General features: G+C 66.2%; 1 protein-coding gene across 1 annotated transcript in view; it reads right to left on the reverse strand.

Moving 5' to 3' along the window:
- The window catches only part of KIF26A (kinesin family member 26A), a 40,227-nt gene that overhangs the window by 15,150 nt on the left and 6,410 nt on the right, over positions 1 to 18,667 (reverse strand). Inside the window, exons 3-4 of the mRNA XM_047079865.1 lie at positions 11,070 to 11,522; positions 4,243 to 4,433 (exon numbers count right to left, since the gene is read on the reverse strand). Coding sequence (XP_046935821.1) covers positions 4,243 to 4,433; positions 11,070 to 11,522 — 644 coding nt within the window. The remainder of the gene's footprint in view (positions 1 to 4,242; positions 4,434 to 11,069; positions 11,523 to 18,667) is intronic.

Genomic DNA, 18,667 nt, shown 5'->3' on the forward strand with positions numbered 1-18,667 from the left:
AATCTGCACGACCAGAGGGCAGTGCTTTCTCTGCCTGGTGGGTCACACACGAGGCCAGATGGCTCCTGTTCCCTCCGTGATCCTCTCAAGAGCCAGGAGTTTGCGGCACAGACCTCAGCACAGCTGGTCACCCTCAGGGCCCTGGCAGCAAAGCACGGCGAGGTGTCCTTCCCCCAGACACGTTCCGGTCACGCCTGGACAGGGGCTGGGCCTGGCGCTCTCTGAGGTCCCGCCAGCCCTGGGAGTCAGGAACGCTGTTGGCCAGGGCTCCACCCTACCGTCTGACCTAACTCAGGGCACCCTCTCTTCCCTCCTCAGCCCTGCGGTCGGCCCCCAAGGGGCTGGGAGCTGAGGAGCTGGGCCCTGGCCCACCTGGCCCTCCAGGTCCTGCCCTTACAGGCTCACCCCACCAGGCATGACTCAAAAACATGTCACTGCATTAACAAGGGCCCAGGACGGGCACTCTCTCTTTTGATGAAATCCAGGCCCCTGTTAACAGGGACAAACCCAGCAGCCACACCTCGGTTTCTATGGCCTGGGGGAGGGGGCCCCTGGGGGCCAGGCTTGCCATTAAGGGCTGCAGATTTCTGGAGGCCCAGGCCTGGTTTCTGACCAGGGAAGGTGGAAAGAGCAGTGGGAAGGTGCCACCAGGCCTCACAGAGGCTAAGAGAATACACAAGCACCACACCCAGGACCATGAATGCCCACTGCGTTGTTGGAGGTGGGGGCCCAGGGTGGGACCTGCAGGGGTGAGGAGTAGTGGAAGGCGAGACATGCGGGAAGTGTAGGCAAGTCTGAGTGGTCTGGCTCTGAAGAGAAGACTTGGAAAAGCAGGAACTTCACCTGCGCATCTAGCTCTCCGCATCCTCAGAAGCTATTCTTCCAGGAAGCCTGCCCTGATGCCCCCAAGCTGGGCTTCCCAAGTCTCTGCCTCCTGCTACTACAGGAACCAGTCCCTGTCCTGAGAAACAAGTTTATAAGGCCGTGTCCATCCACCAGGCAGAGTCTCAGAAGGGAAGGTGTTTGCCAAGCCCAGGCCAAACACCGGGGAAGCTCGGGACGCAATGACATGGCTAAGAGTGAGTGAGTGAATAGATGGGTGCATGGGAGAGTGGGCGATGAGTGCATGGGTGCAGAGGTGACCGGGTGAGTGTGTAGGTGAGTGGGTGAGTGTGTGGCTGTGTGGGTGAGTGGGTGTGTGGGTGAGTGGGTACAGGGGTGAATGGGTACGTGGGTGAGTGCATAGGTGCATGGGTGAGTGGGTGCAGGGGTGAGTGTGCGTGGGTGAGTGGGTGCAGGGGTGAGTGGGTGGGTGGGTGGGTGCATGGGTGCATGGGTGAGTGAGTGCATGGGTGAGTGGGTGAGTGGGTGTGTGGGTGAGTGGGTGCAGGGGTGAGTAGGTGAGTGGGTGCATGGGTGAGTGTGTGGGTGCGTGGGTACAGGGGTGAGTAGGTGAGTGGGTACATGGGTGCAGGGGTGCATGGGTGAGTGGGTACAGGGGTGAGTGGGTACATGGGTGCAGGGGTGAGTGGGTGCGTGGGTGCAGGGGGTGAGTGGGTGAGAGGGCACAGGAGTGAGTGGGTGGGTGGCTGGGGGATAGATCCCTCCAACATCCCTCGGGGAACATTTTGCCTTTTTACAAAGAACAATTGCCTCTCACAAACGAGGTGACTGCACAAGCAGGTGGCCTTGATGGTGAGGCCCTTCCCTATTCGAGGAGGCAGCCAGGGCTTTTTGGACACGTGTGTGGCCCCCACTCCCACAGCCGCATCGTGTCACCTGGGAACTTCACCTCGCAGTGGAGACACTCTCGGCAGAGCCGTCTTGCTCGGGGTACCTGGCTTATGCTGACCGCGTGCCCCTGGGCGGTGCCCCCTCTGGCTGAGGACCTCTGCCTGGCACCAGGCCGGACAGTCCTCGGGTTGGGCACCCAGGCAGACACCCAGGAGGGGCTCCACCGAGGTGGCAATGCGGGGGCATCTATGAGTGCGGGCGGGGGTCCTGGTACCTGAAGGAAACCTCACCCTGCCACCTCCCCAGCCCCTGCCCGGGAGACCCCAACGGCTCTTCCAAAGCATGTACATTCAGCGATTTGGGAGCTGACCCCCAGAAAGACCCAGAAGGGTGGGCGAGAGACCACTAGAGGAGACATCTTGGGAGGAGGGGAGACGGCAGAGGTGAAGGGCACCCCACGGTAGGAGCAGGAAAGCTGGGGAAGGGGGTCAAGGCCTCCAGAGAGAATGTAATTATGCCCTCCCCACGGAGCCCGGCCTTGTCGGAGCTCTGGTCGGTTGGCACTCTGAGCTCTCGGCCACAGCTGTGGCCGCCATGTGTGAACGGCCCATCCAGGCCCAGCTGCGGGGAGCAGGGCGCCAGGCCTCAGCCCTGAGCCGTACAGCGCAGCAACATTAATGAGGTCCTGGGCACCCGGCGCCCACGCAACCACTCCCTGCCTTGGTCCCCCAAATCGGGGTGAGGGGCTCAGAGGTCCTGGGAAGGCCCGGGGCGAGGCTGGCCCCCAGCGAGTGCTCCAGGACCAAAGGAGATCCCAAACTGCCAACGGCTACCCCATTCCGCCTCCCCCGGCCAACGCCAGGCTCCTACTCACCCCTCAAAGTCCACCTCCGTGGCACTCAGCACCACGGACAGCACTCTGCCCTGTCCCTTCACAGATGCCACACGGCCATCACAGGCTGTCCGCACAGATACCCACCCCCGCTGGCCAGGGGGCAGGGCGTGGGCTGGGCTCAGCTCTGCCCCTGTAGGAGCCCGGCGAGGGGCAGAGGTGGGAGCACAGAATGTACACTCGGCACACGCCCGAAGCCCCCCAGGCCAGGATCTGGCGGCTCCACGGCCCCCCAACACACACACTAAACAAGAGAGCGGACGTATGGTGCACAGCACTCCCATCCCACCCAGGGGGCTGTGGCCCAAGTCAAGCACAAGGTCCGATGGCCTTCCTGGCCAGACACGCACCCCCCCCAACTTGGCCCGTGCCTCTGCGAGACGCTGCTACGATTCAGGGCTGGTTCAACAGGCTGGAAGTAATGGCAGCGGGCAGTGCACAACCCCCCCCATCAGAAAACTTGCCTCCCGCTGTCCCCACACTTGTTTCTATGGTAACTTCCCAAGGTCAGCAGCAGCCTTGCTCTGATGGAGACAAAAGGCAGCCGGCACCTGCTTAGCCGGCCACGAGGTTACTAATGAGCCAGCGTGGCCCCCAGAACCTGGGACCACTGGAGCGCTCCTTCCTTTTCAGAAGGCTTGAAATCCCCCTGCAGGCACGGCCCAATGCAGCAAGCCACCACAGAAAGCCCCAGACACGGAGGCTAACCAGGTGGGGACGTGCCCAGCTTGGCCCTCTCGTCCCCTGCACGGGGACTCCCCCGCCGGCCCCACAGCCAGTGTTCGCCCGCCCATCAGCACCCCCCTCCCCGCCCCCCGTCGGGCCTCACGGCCCCACAGCCCGTGCTGATAAGGCACCTTGCCCCTCCACCCGCACGTGATTCATGGACAAGCTTATCAGTGCCCGCCAGGGCTGCTAATGGGACAGTGACCCGCATCTGGGCCTGCCATTACCACTCATTACCACCATTACATCCTGTAATCCACAGTCCTCCGCTGTGTCTGTCCTATCTGCTGAATCCCAGGGCCCTGGCGGGAGGGGCAGGGGCAGGGGAAGAGAGCCCCTCACCACGCACCACTTCCCACCTCCAAACCTGCCGGGCCTGGGCTACACCAGCCCCCGTCCCCAGCACCTGGGGCCTGCAGGGCCGCAGCTAAGCATCTGGAGGACCAGAGCTCAGGCCGGGACTGGACCACCCAGCTCCTGGCCGACGGGGGAGCTGGATCTAACAGGGACAGGTGTGCCGGCAGCCCCCCGGGGAGTGGAGGGCAAAGCGTGGGGTCTGGGTGCAGCCTGCCCTCCAGGACGCCCTCCTTCAAGCCCCGTTCCACTCCCCCGCCCCCGGCTCCCCGACTGGGATCAGCCTCTATCTGCGGCCCCAGCCCACACCGGCCCAGGGCAGGCCCCAGGGCACCCGTGGCTGCAGCCCACCCCTGGTGCCAGAGGCCTCCAGTGCCGTGGACACGGCGCCCGTCCACCGTGGCCCTGCCGCTCCCCTGCAGCCCTACCAGGGCAGACCGGCCACAGCTCTCCCAGGGAAGGCCTGCAGGCCACGGGGGCCAGCGGCCCAAGTCCCCACCTGCTGTGTGTGTCCCAGCACCCCCGGGGGGACGTACCTAATGAAGAAGGAGGCTGCCGCCGACGGGCCTGTGGAGCCCCCAGCCGGGGCGCCCGGGGCCGGGGTGACCAGTGCCGTCGTGCGGGCCCCACCGCGGCCCCACGTCTTCGACGCGCCATCAGAGCTCAAGGTGGGGGAGCCGTCCCGGACCGTGTCTGCCACTGCCACCGCAGCCACCGCCGCCTCAGCCTAGGGGGAAGGGGGAGCCTGCATGAGGAACACACGCCTGCTGGGGAAGCGGACCGCACACCCCAGGGCCCCCACATGCTCCCCGGGCCCCCCCGCCCACAGGACCCCGGCTGGTGGCCAGCCTCACGGGGCCCACGGAAGACAGGTGGACACAGATGCCCACCCAGTGACCCCCACACCCCTCACCCCCGGGTCACCCACCTGGGAGCACGCAGGGGCACGATCAGAGGAGAAACCACAATAAATATTTGTCAGCAGCACTAATTGCCCCGTGTATGATAATGTATGACGCTCCCATCATCTGAAATACTACTCTGGCATTTCCAGCTAATTAGCTAAAATAAATTCTAGAAAGAGAGACAGCCTCGTAATGAAGCACAAATGTAATTAAATGCTCCCTAGGACGGCACCAGAAAACCTGAGATCCGTCCACCATATATTATGTTTATGTGCCCACGTCGGGCCCTGGACCCCCAGGCCAGACCTGGCCCCGGAGGGGGTGGATTTGGCTCCTGGCAGGAGTGGGGGGTGGGGGGGAGCAGCCTGCCTCCGCCTGGCCACTCCCAAACCCATTCCCCTAGGAACCCCCGTCCCCAGGGTTCAAGCCTCCCCAGGTACCACACTGGTCCCTGGGCCCCCCTGCTCCACTCGGCCCCAAGGGCTGTGGACAAGCACTGCCTGGGCCACCTTCTACGCCAGGCCTGGGAGGACCAGGGTCCTCATGCTGATGGGACATGGGCCTCCCTGGTGACCCTGAGGGTGAAGAGCCACATTCTGGAGGGCCCAACGTCCTCGGGGTCTCCTAAGGGACGCAGCCAGAGGCCACGGTGCCACCACACGCCTTGGGAGGAACGTTCTGAAGAAGGTCCTGCCACCTCGCCACGGCGGAAGGTCCCGCCCTGCCCAGCCCACGGTCAGCACCAGCTTCCAAACCCCTCTTGGGACACAGTAAAACCATGTCTGCAAAGGAAGTTCACAGAGAACCCCAAACTTCAAGCTAGATAGAAGCCATGCACTCCCCCCGGGGGCCCCTGGTGCACCGGCCGCTCCCCCAGGAGATGGAGGACAGGTCAGTAGCAGAGAAGGGTACACCTGAAACAGCCCAGGCCCTCACCCTCCGCGCCCTGCCACCTGCCTTGCCTCTGCCTAGAGGGCAGGAACTCCTATGCATCCCTCAGAACCCAGCCCAGCCAGCCCTCTCCTTCTCCAAGGCACTCCCTGCACCTGCCCCAGGTGCCCTGTCCCGGCCTCCCCCAGTCCTCTGACCTCAGCTTCCCTCGGGCTGTCTAGTGCTTCTGCACCCCGCCTACGGGGCCATGCCCAGCACCATACTTTCTCAGTCCTCCGGCTTCCGTGAGCACCTAAAACATGTCAGGAATCAGGAAGACCCTGGGGGGTCCTACCGCACAGACCTGGTCCCCTCCACATCCTTGTGCCAACACCTTGCCTGGGGCACGGTAGGTGCTCAGTAAATCTGTCTTCCAGGAGCACACAGCCTGGCAGGGACGCATCTTCTCCCATGGCTGGGAGGCCCCCTGTCCCTGAGGGAATGGGGCTGTTGGAGTGGAGGGGGCACCAGCTCCCGGAGAACATTCCAGGAGGGCCAGCCAGGCCTCGGCCTGGACGATAAGAACGAGAAGCTGCTTCTCCAGGAGGCTGTGGAGACCCAAGGCAAACGTGTGGGTCACGCAGGGCAGCCCGGCCGGAGGACTCCCGTACGTGCTCGCACCTGCCCTCAAACGTGAAGGCCTTTCTCACCACTAGACGCAAGCGCTCCCCACAAAAGACCCGGCGTTGTGGAGCAGGGCGGGTGGGAAAGACTTGCCACCTTCCGTCCCACGGACGCTGACCACCGGGGCCCCGCAGAGCAGAGCAGGGTTGAGCACCCACCGTGCGCCCCAGGTCCGGGGAGGGGACCACCACCCGCAGCACCCCCGTACCCACCCCTGTGGGCATCCTGGCTCCCGCCGGCCCCCCGGGACGGCTCTGCCGCGGGGCCCACGCCCAGCAGCACGGGCCAGGCCGTCACTCCACTCAGTGAGGCCTCCCGGCCAGCGGGGGACCCAGGCATGGGGTCACAGAGGGGGCCCTCCACGGCCCCTCCGTCCACTCCCACAGCGCCCGGGCCAGCCCACCGTCGCATGCAGCCTCTCCGCCTCCAGCCAGAAGGTTCTGGCACCGCCTGGCGATGGCGCGGGTCGCCCACACTGACCTGTCTCCGGAGTCCCGCACGTGCCTCGGCTCCGCCGTCCCACGAGCTGCCGAGACACGGCCCCGGCCATCGGGACGGCCGCTGCCGATTCCTGCCAGGAGCAGAACCCGGGCATGCCAAAAGAAGCCGGAGGGGGCGGGAGGGAGGGCGGCCAGAGGGAAGACCACGACAGGAGGACAGGAGAGAGGGGTCGAGGAGGGGAGGGGAGGGCGGGAGGCGGCCAAGCAGAAAACGAGAGGGAGGCAGGAGAGCAGCAACGAAAGAGAAGCACGAAGAGAGGAGAGCCTGAGGCGGCCGCACCGGCCCGGGGCCCAGCGCGCAAGCTCAGAGCCGTCCCGGCAGAGGCGCCCGACGGCAGCCGGCACCGACGGGCTCCAGGCAGCGCCTGCCGCGGGGCTCCGGGGAGCACCGTCCGGGAAACACCAAACTGGCCCCCGGGGCCCGAGCCCCTCGGCCCGTGATACTCTGGCACGTGAAGGACGGCGTTCGCCAGCCCCTCGGCACGAACCCCTCCCTGGGGGCTCTTCTGTGCCACGAGGCGGGGACGGCTGGGGGGCAGGGGGCGAACGAACGGCCGGAACTGAACCCCGCAGGCCGTCGCAGCCCGCCGTGGTGTGCGGCCGGTACTGCTCGCCGGGCCTGCGCCAGGTACCAGAGGCTCCGGGCTGGGAACGACCTGACCCCTGCGGGTGCCCTGCCCACCCCCCCCCCCCGCACCCCATCACAGAGGCAGCTCGGCTGCAGCACCACAGGGAAGAGGGGGCCATCGCATCCAATGTCTGTTCCATGGAGGGGCAAACTGAGGCCCGGAGCGAGGGCACCAGCAACAGGCCAGGTCAGAGAGACAGGCCAGGACCGTCCACTCCCTGCCACCCCAGCCGCATCCCTGAGGATGGGCGGGCACCTACCAGGGACCGCGAGGACCAGGGGAGGCAGGCAGGCTGGTACCGAGGTCACCGGCGGCAAACTCCCCGGCCGATGCCACACAACCCGCTCCCCGGTCTCCATCAGAACGACCTCAGCTCCTGTTCCACACATCACCTCCTCCAGGAAGTCCCCCACCCAGGCAGGGCCTCCGCGGCCCCAGCCCCCATGGCCAGCCTGGAGCCCTAGGCTCTGGGTTCTCCCCTCCCCGCCGACCGTGAGCCCTAGGGCGCGGGGTGGGGCCCGGCCGTGGATGTCTGCAGGACTCGGGAAGGTCTGCACAGGCTCCATGCAGCCCCGCCCCCGGCCGCCCCGTCGTGCAGGCTCGTGGTCTCCGGCTAAGAACCGAGCGCAGGAGTCCTGTGGACATCTCATGGGTGCTCCGTCAGCACGGAGGGACGTGCTGCAGTTCACGGCCAGGACCCAGTGCAGCAGGTCAGGGCGGAGGACCTGGGGTGGCCCCGTGGCCACCACCCAGCATCTCGGGGCAACCAGGGTGGCGACGGCCGGAGCCTGGCTCCCGTGGGCACCTCCGTCCCCTGTGGCGGCAGGTCTGCCCCTCGGCCTGACGGTCCGGAAAGCATCCGCCAGACTGTCCCGCCGGGTGGGCCCCACAAGCAGGAAACACCACTGGACACTCAGGAGGTGGAATTAGCCGGGAAGGGCCGAGCTCCGTGCTCCCAGACGAGGGCGGCGGGCCCGGGTTTTGATTACAGCTGTGGCTGCCGAAGGGCCGCTCCCTCCAGACACGGGGCTCTCCGGACGGTCCCCCAGAGAACACGGGGCGGGCTCCCAGCCACAGCGCCCAGGATGTCCTGGGCCCTCAAAGTCCTGGCTCCCGGCCTCCCCCTCCAAAGACCATCCCCCTCACAACCTGCCTCCCCCTCCCCGTGCTGAGACACGGGGCTGCAGCCCGCCCCCCAGCCCTCCTGGCCAGCTGGAGCCACGTCCACTGGAAACAGTCGCGCCCCGGGGCCGCCGGTGGGCACCCCAGCACGTCCTCCAGAGGTATGCACACGCGAGACTTTACCATCCCAGAGCCACTTCTCGCTATCGATGCCCTGGTTCGGGGAAATTACCTCATCTGAATCCTAAAGTTCTATTTACGCTTCTAATAATCTCCCCATCGATCGCCAGGGCTGCTGTCTAATTACAGATCGTTCCCACCCACCCCAAACGCAATCAATGTGCACATAAAACGGAGAGGGAGCCTTAAACGCCCACGTTTTACGACGTGCCGGCTGCCGGCAGGACTGCCCAGCAAGAGGCCAGCAACCCCCTGCCCGGCGCGTGAGACGTAGACTCTCAACGGCTGCACCGACCCCACGGCCCCCGCGGTCAGCTCATGTCCCTCCTCTACCTCCTGGGCACCCTCAGAGGGAAGGCCGACCCCTCCCTCTGCCTGGCATCCGAGGCCCCTGTGAGACATGCACCCAGCTCCCTTCCCAGGAGCCCTCCGGCTGTTCCCCGCGGCCCGCGCTGACCCGCCACAGCTGGGCCCGCCACGTCTGACGCTTCCCTCTGGGCCCAGCTCAACCTCACTTCCTCCGGGAAGCCACCCAGCTCTCCCGAGCTGCCTCCCCAACTCAGTGCTGCCCCCGAGGCGGCCCAGTGCTCAGCCAGGAGGTACCAGGCATGCGTGGCAGGGGCTGGCCTCCCCCTTCCTGGCCTCGCCCCGGGACTTAATAGAGGAGAAGTCAGAAGCCGCAAGGCCGCACCCAGGACCCGTCATCACACCAGCTGGAGGCTAGTTCGAGACCCAAGTGCTTCCCTGAGCCCCTGCACACCCCACCCCCAAGCTGCCAAGGGCCGGGGAGGCCCCAAGGGCAGAGGGCCGCTCCAGGACTGGCCCCAGCAGTGGTCACGGGGTCCAACTCCCAGCGAGGGCAGGATGTCATCAAAGGCACCGTCTCGCTAAACTCAGAGTGGACGGCAAGCCCAGGAGTGGGGACCGGGCAGGGGTCTGTCCTGCTTTGGGATTATGTGTGACTTTGTCCCAGCAGCTGGGGACCCTCCCTGTACCTCCATGCCTACAGCCCCACGAGGCAGAGTCCACGGGGCAGGTCTACCCACCACTCTATTTCAGAGACGCTCACTGGCCGGGCTCGCACGGCTGGCTCTGTAGTGACTGGAAAATGGACCAACAAAACTAGTTTCCACAGCGACCCCCTGATCTCTCCGCCCCGGGGGTGAGTGGTGGGGGAGGGGGGCAACAAGGGGGCTTCTCCATATACCCACAATCACCAAGGCAGCAGCGTCGGACGCACTTGGCCCAGACCCCCGCCCCTCTCCCAGCTCCCTCCCCCTGCAGTCCTTTGTCCTGATAAGACCCCCAGGCTTCACACCTCCACCTCCAGGGAGGCCTCCGTGCTTCACACCTCCAGGCCTCAGCCTGGACACAGAAGGCTCCTTCTGCCTGGAAGGCCTTTCCTACGTGTTTGCCTGGCGAACTCCTACCCTCGGGCTCTTAGCCTCAGTCCTCCACGAAACAGACGGGCACAGCTGAGGGCCCAAGGCCCCGGGAGAGGGCAGCCCCGAGGCTTGGGCAGAGCAGCCAGGCGCATTCTGGAGAAAGGCCTTCCCAGGACAGCACGGTTACCCTCATTCATCACCCAAACCCAAACGGACTCCCTCCAGTATCCCAGGAGACCCCTAATTCAACAACCCTCACATCGCGACTCCTATCCTGGTATACTTTCTGCTTGAGGGAAAACCAGGGGCGCCGCAGACCCCTGGGAGAGACCACCCCCAGCCAAGCTCTGTGGCCAGGGGGAACGCGGCCGGTCCCGGCTCCGCCCTCCAAGGCTCGCCTCTTCTCCACCTGCGTGGGGGACACCGGCCCAGCGCTCTGCCTGAGGACGCCCAGCCCAAGTCCATGGCACCCACGGGGCCCGCTGGTGCCCAGAGCTGGCTCCATGGAGGCCACGCCCCCTGGTGTGGAGGACCTCGAGGAGGGCCCGAAGAGGAGAGCCCTGGGGGAGGGGACACTGCCGCCGACTGAAAAGATGTGCCCCCTGAGAGACCAGGGGAGTGGGCACAGAACGCGGCCACCACCTGCAGGCCCCTCCCCCTAACGCCAAGCCCTGTCGCGCAGTCCACAGCCTCGGGGGCAGCCCGGAGGGGAGGGGCCGCCGGACCCCTCCCCACGAGATGCTCCCTCTGCCTCTGACCCTGAGGAGGAGGGCCTGACCCTGTCTCAGGAGCCCTCCCATCAGCCCACCACCAGCCGGTGCTCTCAGAAGCAGGAGCGGCCGACACCACGCCCGGCCACGCATGCTGGTGCTGCGTGGAACCGACGTCCCCGGGGCTGCGTGAGGACCCTGCCCGCTGTTGCGTCACCAGCACACTTGACGGGGGCCTCGGGAATGTCCGGGGGCCTCCCCCAGTGTTCACGGCCCCTTGCTTAAGGGGGTGCTGCTCAGTCTGCACAACGTGAGCCACGGTAGGATGTGGGCAGGGCCCCTCAGAGGCCAGCAGCCCGCCCCGCCCAGGGGACTCACCAGGCACGACGGTGGCAGGAAGCTGTTGACCCTCGAGACGCTCCACATGCCCTCCAGGCACTGCTGGGCCTGGATGGTGACCGTGCTCAGTGCTCCCCCGAGGCCAGCAGGTGCCACCGACACCTGGACGCTGGGCCCGGACGGCCAGGCCAGTCCCTTCCTCCTGTCCGGCCCCACTCGGCCCGGCTGCCTCCCGGCCGGGCCACCGGCCACCGGCACAGCCCGCGGGCTGGTTACGGTGCCCGGGCCGGAGGGCGCGAGGCCAGGGCCTCCGTGCGGGGCGTCAGGGTCCTCGCGGCTGGCAGGTGCCTGGAGTAGCCGCAGGGCCTCCCGCGTGAGCTGGTTCAGGTGCGTGTCACAGACGTCGCAGCGGCGCTCGGCCTCCGGGCGGCAGGTCGGCAGGGCCCCGGGCGCCGGCAGCTTGTCGAGGAGCAGGGCGGAGAGGCAAGGGTCCTGGGGGGACAAGGACAAAGGTGGTCGGTGCCTGGGCGCCAGGACCCAGCCCCGCGTTCCTCACCCGCCACGGCGCCAGGCCAGCTCACGCCGTGGACGCCGCATAATCCATAACTGATTAATAAGGCCCCAAACGGTTTCGTCTGCGAGCGCCCAGCAGGAAAATAATTATCGGAGCTTAACAGTGGGGCCTACGGTGCCCTTGACGACTACCTGCCTCCTCCCGCCCTCATTACTGTGCTCAGTCTCGGCTGACGAGGCATCTGCGCGTCCCCCAACACCCGGGCCGGCCGCGAGCAGCCAAGGCCGCGAGGTTGCGAAGCATCCAGGAGGCGGACACCCCCCACCCTGGCCCCGGGGGGCCCTTCCACGCTCGCAGGCTGCAGGCGCCCCAGGGCTCCACTTGAAAGCAACACCCTCCCCCACCCTGAGGGCCGGCCTGGCTCAGCCCCAGGCCAGGTGGGGTCTCCCTGCCCTGGTGAAGCCTCGGCCCTGGTGGGGATCTGGAGGAAAACGCGAGGCGGCCCTGCCGTAAATGTGCCAGCAGAAGTCCCGCCGTGCAGTGACACTCCGCGGAGGCAGGCCAGGCAGTTCCGGGTCCACGGGAAGACGGAGGCACCGGTGCCAGCTGGCAAGGGGGCAGGAGGCTTGAAGCCCACCCTGCTCGATCGCAGGTATGGACGTGGTGCCCAGGGCGTGCGGCGCCTGGTGACTCCTCCTGCAGCCCAGGGTCCCGGCCGTGCGCCGGGGGAGGGGGGCACACGGTTCTCCCTCATCATGAGCCTGGGGTCCAGAAGGGGCTAGGGACAGGAGCCAGGTCAGCCCGAGGGAGGCCCTCACCCCGCCTGGAGGTCAGGGAGGCCTTCTGGAAGAGGGAACACCTCTGGAAGGAGGGAGAGTAGAAGAGAGCCAGTCCTCAGAAGGAACCTCACTGGAGACAAGTTCTCAAGAGTCGTATCTCCAGGGCCCACACCCGGTCCCTTGACCAAGGGCTCTGCCTTGGCGCCCCCCCCGGGGCAGCCCTGGGGAGGTCGGGGTCAAAGCCAGAGCCAGACCCTCCACAAAGCACTGGCCCGGCCCAGCTGTGGCCGTGACCACCCAGGGCGTTCGTCCTCACATGGCCAGCTGGGCCGCTCGGCTGGGGCTCCTCCCGCCCCCGCCTCGGGACCTGCTATGACCCTCCAGACTCGGAGTTTCTTCCTCTCCCAGCCACCCCACCCCCACAGGACTCCGGCCTCCCCAGATACATACGCCCCTTACGCACAAGAGGAAGCTGAGGCCCCCCTCCAACAGAGGGCATCTCATTCACCCCACCCAGGTTCCCCGGGCCTGAGCGGTGGCCAGCCGGACCCCTGCACCGAGGCCTGGGAGGCTCAAGGGGGCCCGCTGTGGCAGCGTGGGCTGGCTGACAAGGGCCACTGCTGGTCAGCACCGTGGCTTTGCCCCCGCGTCACACTCCCTGCCCGGTCCTCCCCGGCTCAGCCGCGGCCCAGACCACTGCCCCCCCACCGTCCCCCACATACCCCAGGGAGACCGGGCCCCACGAAACTTGGCCAGGCAAGGTGCGCCAGCTGCCGGACCTGTGGGTCCCTCCAGAAGGCCTGGATTTTCTCCGGCCAAGGCCCGGAGGGCTCCAGAGCCTCTGAAGTGCTCCGCATGCCTGGGCCCCTTCAGCAGACACCCCCAGTGGCTCCTGCAGTCGGGGGCGGGGGGGGGGGCAGGCCCACAGAAACCCCGCAGGAGCCTCCACTCGGGCTGGCACCCGGGGCCACGGATGGAATCCAGACGCCCTGTCCCCAGCCACAGGCAGGGCTCACACGGGGCCTGGCTCTGTCACTTGTCACTTCCCGCCTGTTTTCCAGGTCCCAGCTCTGATTACTCTGGTTTCTCCACTCAGCAGGAGGCTGCTAATGGTGGCCGGGCGTGAGGGGAAGGAAGTGCCATTAGGAGACTTGAAAGGCAGCCCAGCCCCACCCAGCCCCCCCCAGCCCAGCCCCCACCCCCTCAGGCCCGGCAGCCCATTGTTCCAGGGCCGAGCCGGCCTGGGGACCTCAGGCCTGTGGGGGAGCCCTGTGGCAGAAGGAGGCAGGAAGGAAAGCTGGGGGGGGGGGGGGCGGGGGGGGACTTACTGACCTGAGCACGCACCAGACCCCCACAGGCACACAGCAACCCCCCCCACACACCAGCTGTGTCATCAGGAACGCACATGGCAGCTGTCAGGGAGGCCCCAGCCCCACCAAGGCCTCAAGCTCCGCCATCAAAGCCCCAGGAGGAAACGAGGCAGGTCTGCTCCAGTTGGGGGCAGGGGTACTCACCACACCCCAGCCCTGCTTCGCCAGCCCCCCAGGAGGCCCGGCCCAGACACACCTGGGCCCACCCCGTGGCCCAAGCCCACTGTGGGGCCCACCACCCCTTCCCAGCACCGGCAGCCAAGCGCGCCTCTTGGGGGATCCTCACCTGGGCAGGGCAGAGGGTATCTCTCCCAGCTCCGTCTCGTGTCACACACACGAGACACGAGAGGAGGGCCCTGCCTTGGGTGACCACGCAGAGACCCTAGTGGGGCCGAGAGCCCGCCCGGCCCTGACAGGCCGGCAGGCCGGGCAGCACTGGGCTGGGCCACTCGCTGCTCTCACTTGGAAGCATGCGCCCCACACCGGAGGGACCTATGACCCTATGACCAAGCAAGCTGTGGCCAGGACAGGCTCCCCACCCCCAGCACCCTGGCCCAGTGCTCAGGACTCCGCGGAGGGGGAGCTTCACCCACACCACCTGCCGCCCCTGGGCGGCCTCCACAGAGACAAAGTCTGGGCAGTCCCTGCAGCCCCGCCCGCCTCCCCCCTCCGGGACCACGGTGGCCTTCCCCTCACAAGCCAACAGCCCTCAGACCTCAATGCCGGGGGCTGGGAAGGCCCTTCCCCGAAGCCAGGTCTCCCCTGCAACTGCCAGGGCCCACAGGCCCAAGCCCATGAGAGCTCACTGGCCCAATTTCAGGAAGTTTGACCCCTGAAAGGCCCAGTCACCATGCCATCTACCACCCACCCCCTCTCTGGAGCCCAGCACCTTCAGAAAGACAGTAATTACCCCACTGCAAGATATTACCTTTCGCTTTCCTCTGCAGTCTAATTAAGCAGATATCTTACTTGCGTTTGGAAAATGTTTTTTTAATTTGATTCAATTTAGCACTGCAAACCATCTACCCGTCATGCCACCAGGGTTTTAGGGAGGCTCCCCCCCTAAATGTAATGACTTTCCATTTTTCATCTCCTTCCTGGGGTCTCCAAGTTGCTTCAAGTAATCCTTCCGATTCCTCCTGCATTGGAGGCCCAGAACGACTGCTCCAGGGACGAGCTCGCCCGTCATCCCACCCAAGGGGCCTCCCCAGCCCAGGGCGAGCAGCGCCCACCCTCGGGGCAGGACAGGAGCTCCCAGATCCCCACGCTGAGGCCGACACAGGAGGAAGCGGGGACCGTGCTCCCCAGTTGGGAAAAAGACCCAGACCTCAGAGCTGCGAGACAACCCTCTCTGAGCCCTCGTCGCCCCGCCTTTAGAAAGGGGGCTCAGCACCCCCCGGCAGGGCCTCTCGGAGGACAGACGGGGCCAGAGGCCAAGACTGCGGGGGGGGCCCTGAGGCCTAGGGGCTCCCTTCCCCAGCCCACCACTCTGTGCGCCTGGAGCCAGGGTCCTCGCTGGGGTCCCTCTGCCTCACCCTCCCTTCCCTCCACAAACAAATGCCCCGGGCTGTGACCCTGGGCAGCCACTGCTTCGGAGCTGACCACAAGTCCAGGAAGGGACCCCTGGCTGCCGGACCAGGCGCTGCTCCAACCTTGCAGGCTCTGTTGGCGATGACATTCCGATGTCGCGTGCAGCCCGGGGGACCCAGAGCCAGGGGCGGGGGGCGGTGGGGGGCAGGGGTTCAGTTTGCCAGCCAGCCACACCTGGGCCGCCCCACCCCTGCCTCCACCCGCCACGCACCTCGCCAAGGGCCCAACTCTCAGCCAGAGGCCCTGCCCACCCACATCCCCTGGGTCCGGCGGGAGGACAGGAAGACTGCACACCCCCGGGCCAGACCCTCCCCCACCCGCCAGCCAGAACCCCGGACACTGATCCGGTCCCATCAGGCTGCAGTTCCGAAGGCCCCATAGCTGACACAGGCTCCCCTCCTCTGCCGGGGAGGTGGCGTGGGGGAGCGGGGGGGTGCTGCCCGGCCCACCGGGTGCCGACTGGCACCCGTCCCCAAGGCCCTGTGCCAGGCACCAGCCAGCTGGACAGCTCGGGGCACACACTAGTTCATTGAGACCCCCTCCCTTCAATGGCCTCCCCTGTCCTCCGCCCGATGCCACAACGCCACGCGAGGGCGGTGGGGACCCTGATGGCTAACAGCCTGACCAGCAGGACGGCCTCGGCTGGGGGGTGGGGAGCGGCGTAGACAGGCTGGCTTCCTGGGGGCGCTCCCCACTCAGAGGGGGCTCTGCACACGCTTCGGGGGGCCTGGAGCTCACCCAGACACGGCTTTCAGTCCAACTCTGTGGGGGTGAGCTGCCGCTCTCCTGGACCCCATTCTCCTCATCTGAGCCACGGGCCACAGCACACTCTCAGGGCCACTCAGGAGGGCCCAGAGCCCCAGGGAGGCCGGACGCTGCCCTGGGTGGCCCAGCCAGAGGAGGCGGCCGCTGAAACGGAGTGGAGCCCGTGCCCTCAGCTGGCCCCGGGCCTCCCAAGTTCTCCTGCTGGGAACCTCTGCGTGCGGGTGGCCAGCCCAGATGTGCACCCAGCCACCAGGCCCCTCCGATGAGGCCGCCAGGGGGACCCAGGGCTGCAGCGCTCTCGTGGAAGGACTTCCAGGGGATCCCCGGCCCCAAGCTCGGCTCCAGGGCTGGAGGGCGAGTCCGCTCCCCCACACCCCCTGACCTTTGACCTCATCCCCCTTCCCCTCTTCCCTCTGCCTGGCATCCCGAGACAGGCATCCCCACCCCAGAAGGCCATCCCTGAAGGCCCTCACCCCATCTCTGTGGGGCTAGTTCTGAGATCGAATGCCACCTCGTCCAGGAGGCCCTCCTGGATGCCCCTTTCCAGAGTCCTCTCTCCCAGCCCCACAGCACTTCCGTTATGAGCACAGACACGGGAGGGTCACTCACCCCCACGCGTGCTGCTTCCTCCCTCACCACGTGGGGTGGTGGAGTTAAGCGTGTTTTGCTCGGACAGAGGTCAGCCGACGGCTCGCAGGCATCGGCCCTCCCGTCTGCCCGGCTCCCTGCCCCCCCTCCCCCTTCCCAAAGCACCACCCACAGCCCAGGGTGGTGTGCTCCCCAGCCCCTGACCTAACCAAGCCCCAGGGGCGTTCTGAGAGGAGGGATCCCACAGCACAGACCCAGCCAGCCCTCCTCACCCATCACCCAGCAGAGAGGACAGACACGGGACAGGACGGGTCCCAGCGTCATCTCGAGATCCGGCGCCCAGGCTGCCAGGCTCCCCCCAGGCCCCCCCAGGCCCCCCGCCGGCCCACCATGCCGGCCGATGAGTCCCCTCAGACCCGTCTCCACAGACACCCAGCCGGCCACAAACCATGTTCCTCACCGACCACCATGAGCCTGAGGGGCTCTTGGATCAGACCACCAAGCTTGGGAGGCACGGCTGGGGCCCAACATGCCGAGAGCTCGGGAAGGGACGGGGCAAGGAGAGGGGCCCCCAGCGACGAGACCAGGAGGGCCCGTGGCTGCACGTTGGGTGGCCACCAAGCAAGCCAAGCCAAAATGGTTCCCAGACAACCCCTCAGGTTTTAGACGGGCCGAGTTTGTGGGGCCGGTCGGGGTTCCAGGTGGCCTGGCATCACGGCTGTGAGGGGTGGACAGGGACCTTCGGGGACGGATGGGCCAGCATCCATCACGGGGTCAGAGGTGAGTGCAGAAGGCCAGCACCGGGCCCGGCGGGACCATCAATCTGTCAGCCCCAGGCGCCCGCTGAGCCCACCCACCCCTGCCCCCAGCCCAGCCCCCACAACTGAAGCCTGGGATGCTGGCGGGGAGCCCCCCACCCACAGGGCACCCGGACCCCTGCAGACAGCCCTCAAGCCACCCCAGCCCCACAGGGGATCCCCCAGCCACAAAATGTGACACTGGAAGTGAAAATGCCCCCTTTTAACCGGGGGGAGCAAGGCACTCAGCCCCAGGACCCTGTTCGCAGATGGGGAAGCAGAGACCCTGCAAACCTGGGTTCCCTCCCGCAGGGGAGCGTCTCCAGCCCCCCCCTCCCCCCCCCCCCCATCGTGGAAAGGGAGAGCTCAGAGCTCAGGGGCAAAGTAAAAGGAGTGGCTCCCAGGGGCACCTGGGGGACTCAGTGGGTTGAGCATCCGACTTCGGGTCGGGTCATGACCTCAGTTCATGGGTTCGAGCCCCGCGTCGGGCTCTGTGCTGACAGCTCAGAGCCTGGAGCCTGCTTTGGATTCTGTGTCTCCCTCTCTCTCTGCCCCTCCCCTGCTCAAGCTCTCTCTCTCTCTCTCTTTCTCAAAAAATAAATAAATTTTTAAAAAAATTTTAAAAAGGAGTGGCTCCCAGAGGCCCAGCCACCTTAGCTGGCTGCCTCCAGGAACCCAGAGGACAGCCTGGCCTCAACTCCACTCCCCCCGGCCCCCCACGGAATCCTGCTCTGTTCCCAGGGAGTGAAGGAGCAGACAGAGGCCCCACAGGCCAAGGGGACACTCAGTCCGCCTCTATTCTGTTCATTTACTCACACTCCACACCTTTTTGCACAAAGCACCGGCCACGGCTTTCAAGAACTACACAGCAGACGTCAGCTACAAAACCATGTGACTAGAGACAGTTGGCTTTAGAACAAATAGGAATGATCAATTCCCAAAAGACACAAGAGAACACGCCCATGTCATTGGCGGAACCTGAAGAATCCACTGGCCTGAGCTTCCCCGCAGGCATAGGGAAAGGGAAACTCGAGTTGCCTTGCTATTTAAAATAAGGACTGGCTCTTGTGACTCCCAAATGAGATCCTTCCGTGACGCTCGAGGGATCAAGGCACCCAGGAAAAGGCCCCAGATGCATTTCCTCGGCCCATTCCAAACCATCACAAGTCTTGCGGCCAAGGCTCTGAGCAGCCCGGCGGGGGGTGACCTGTGGCCTCCCTCCCTGACCCTCCAC

The sequence above is a fragment of the Lynx rufus genome, unplaced genomic scaffold (assembly GCF_022079265.1).
Source record: "Lynx rufus isolate CCGP_SWC_20201006 ecotype Redwood Valley unplaced genomic scaffold, mLynRuf1.p SCAF_17, whole genome shotgun sequence".
NCBI lineage: Eukaryota > Metazoa > Chordata > Mammalia > Carnivora > Felidae > Lynx > Lynx rufus.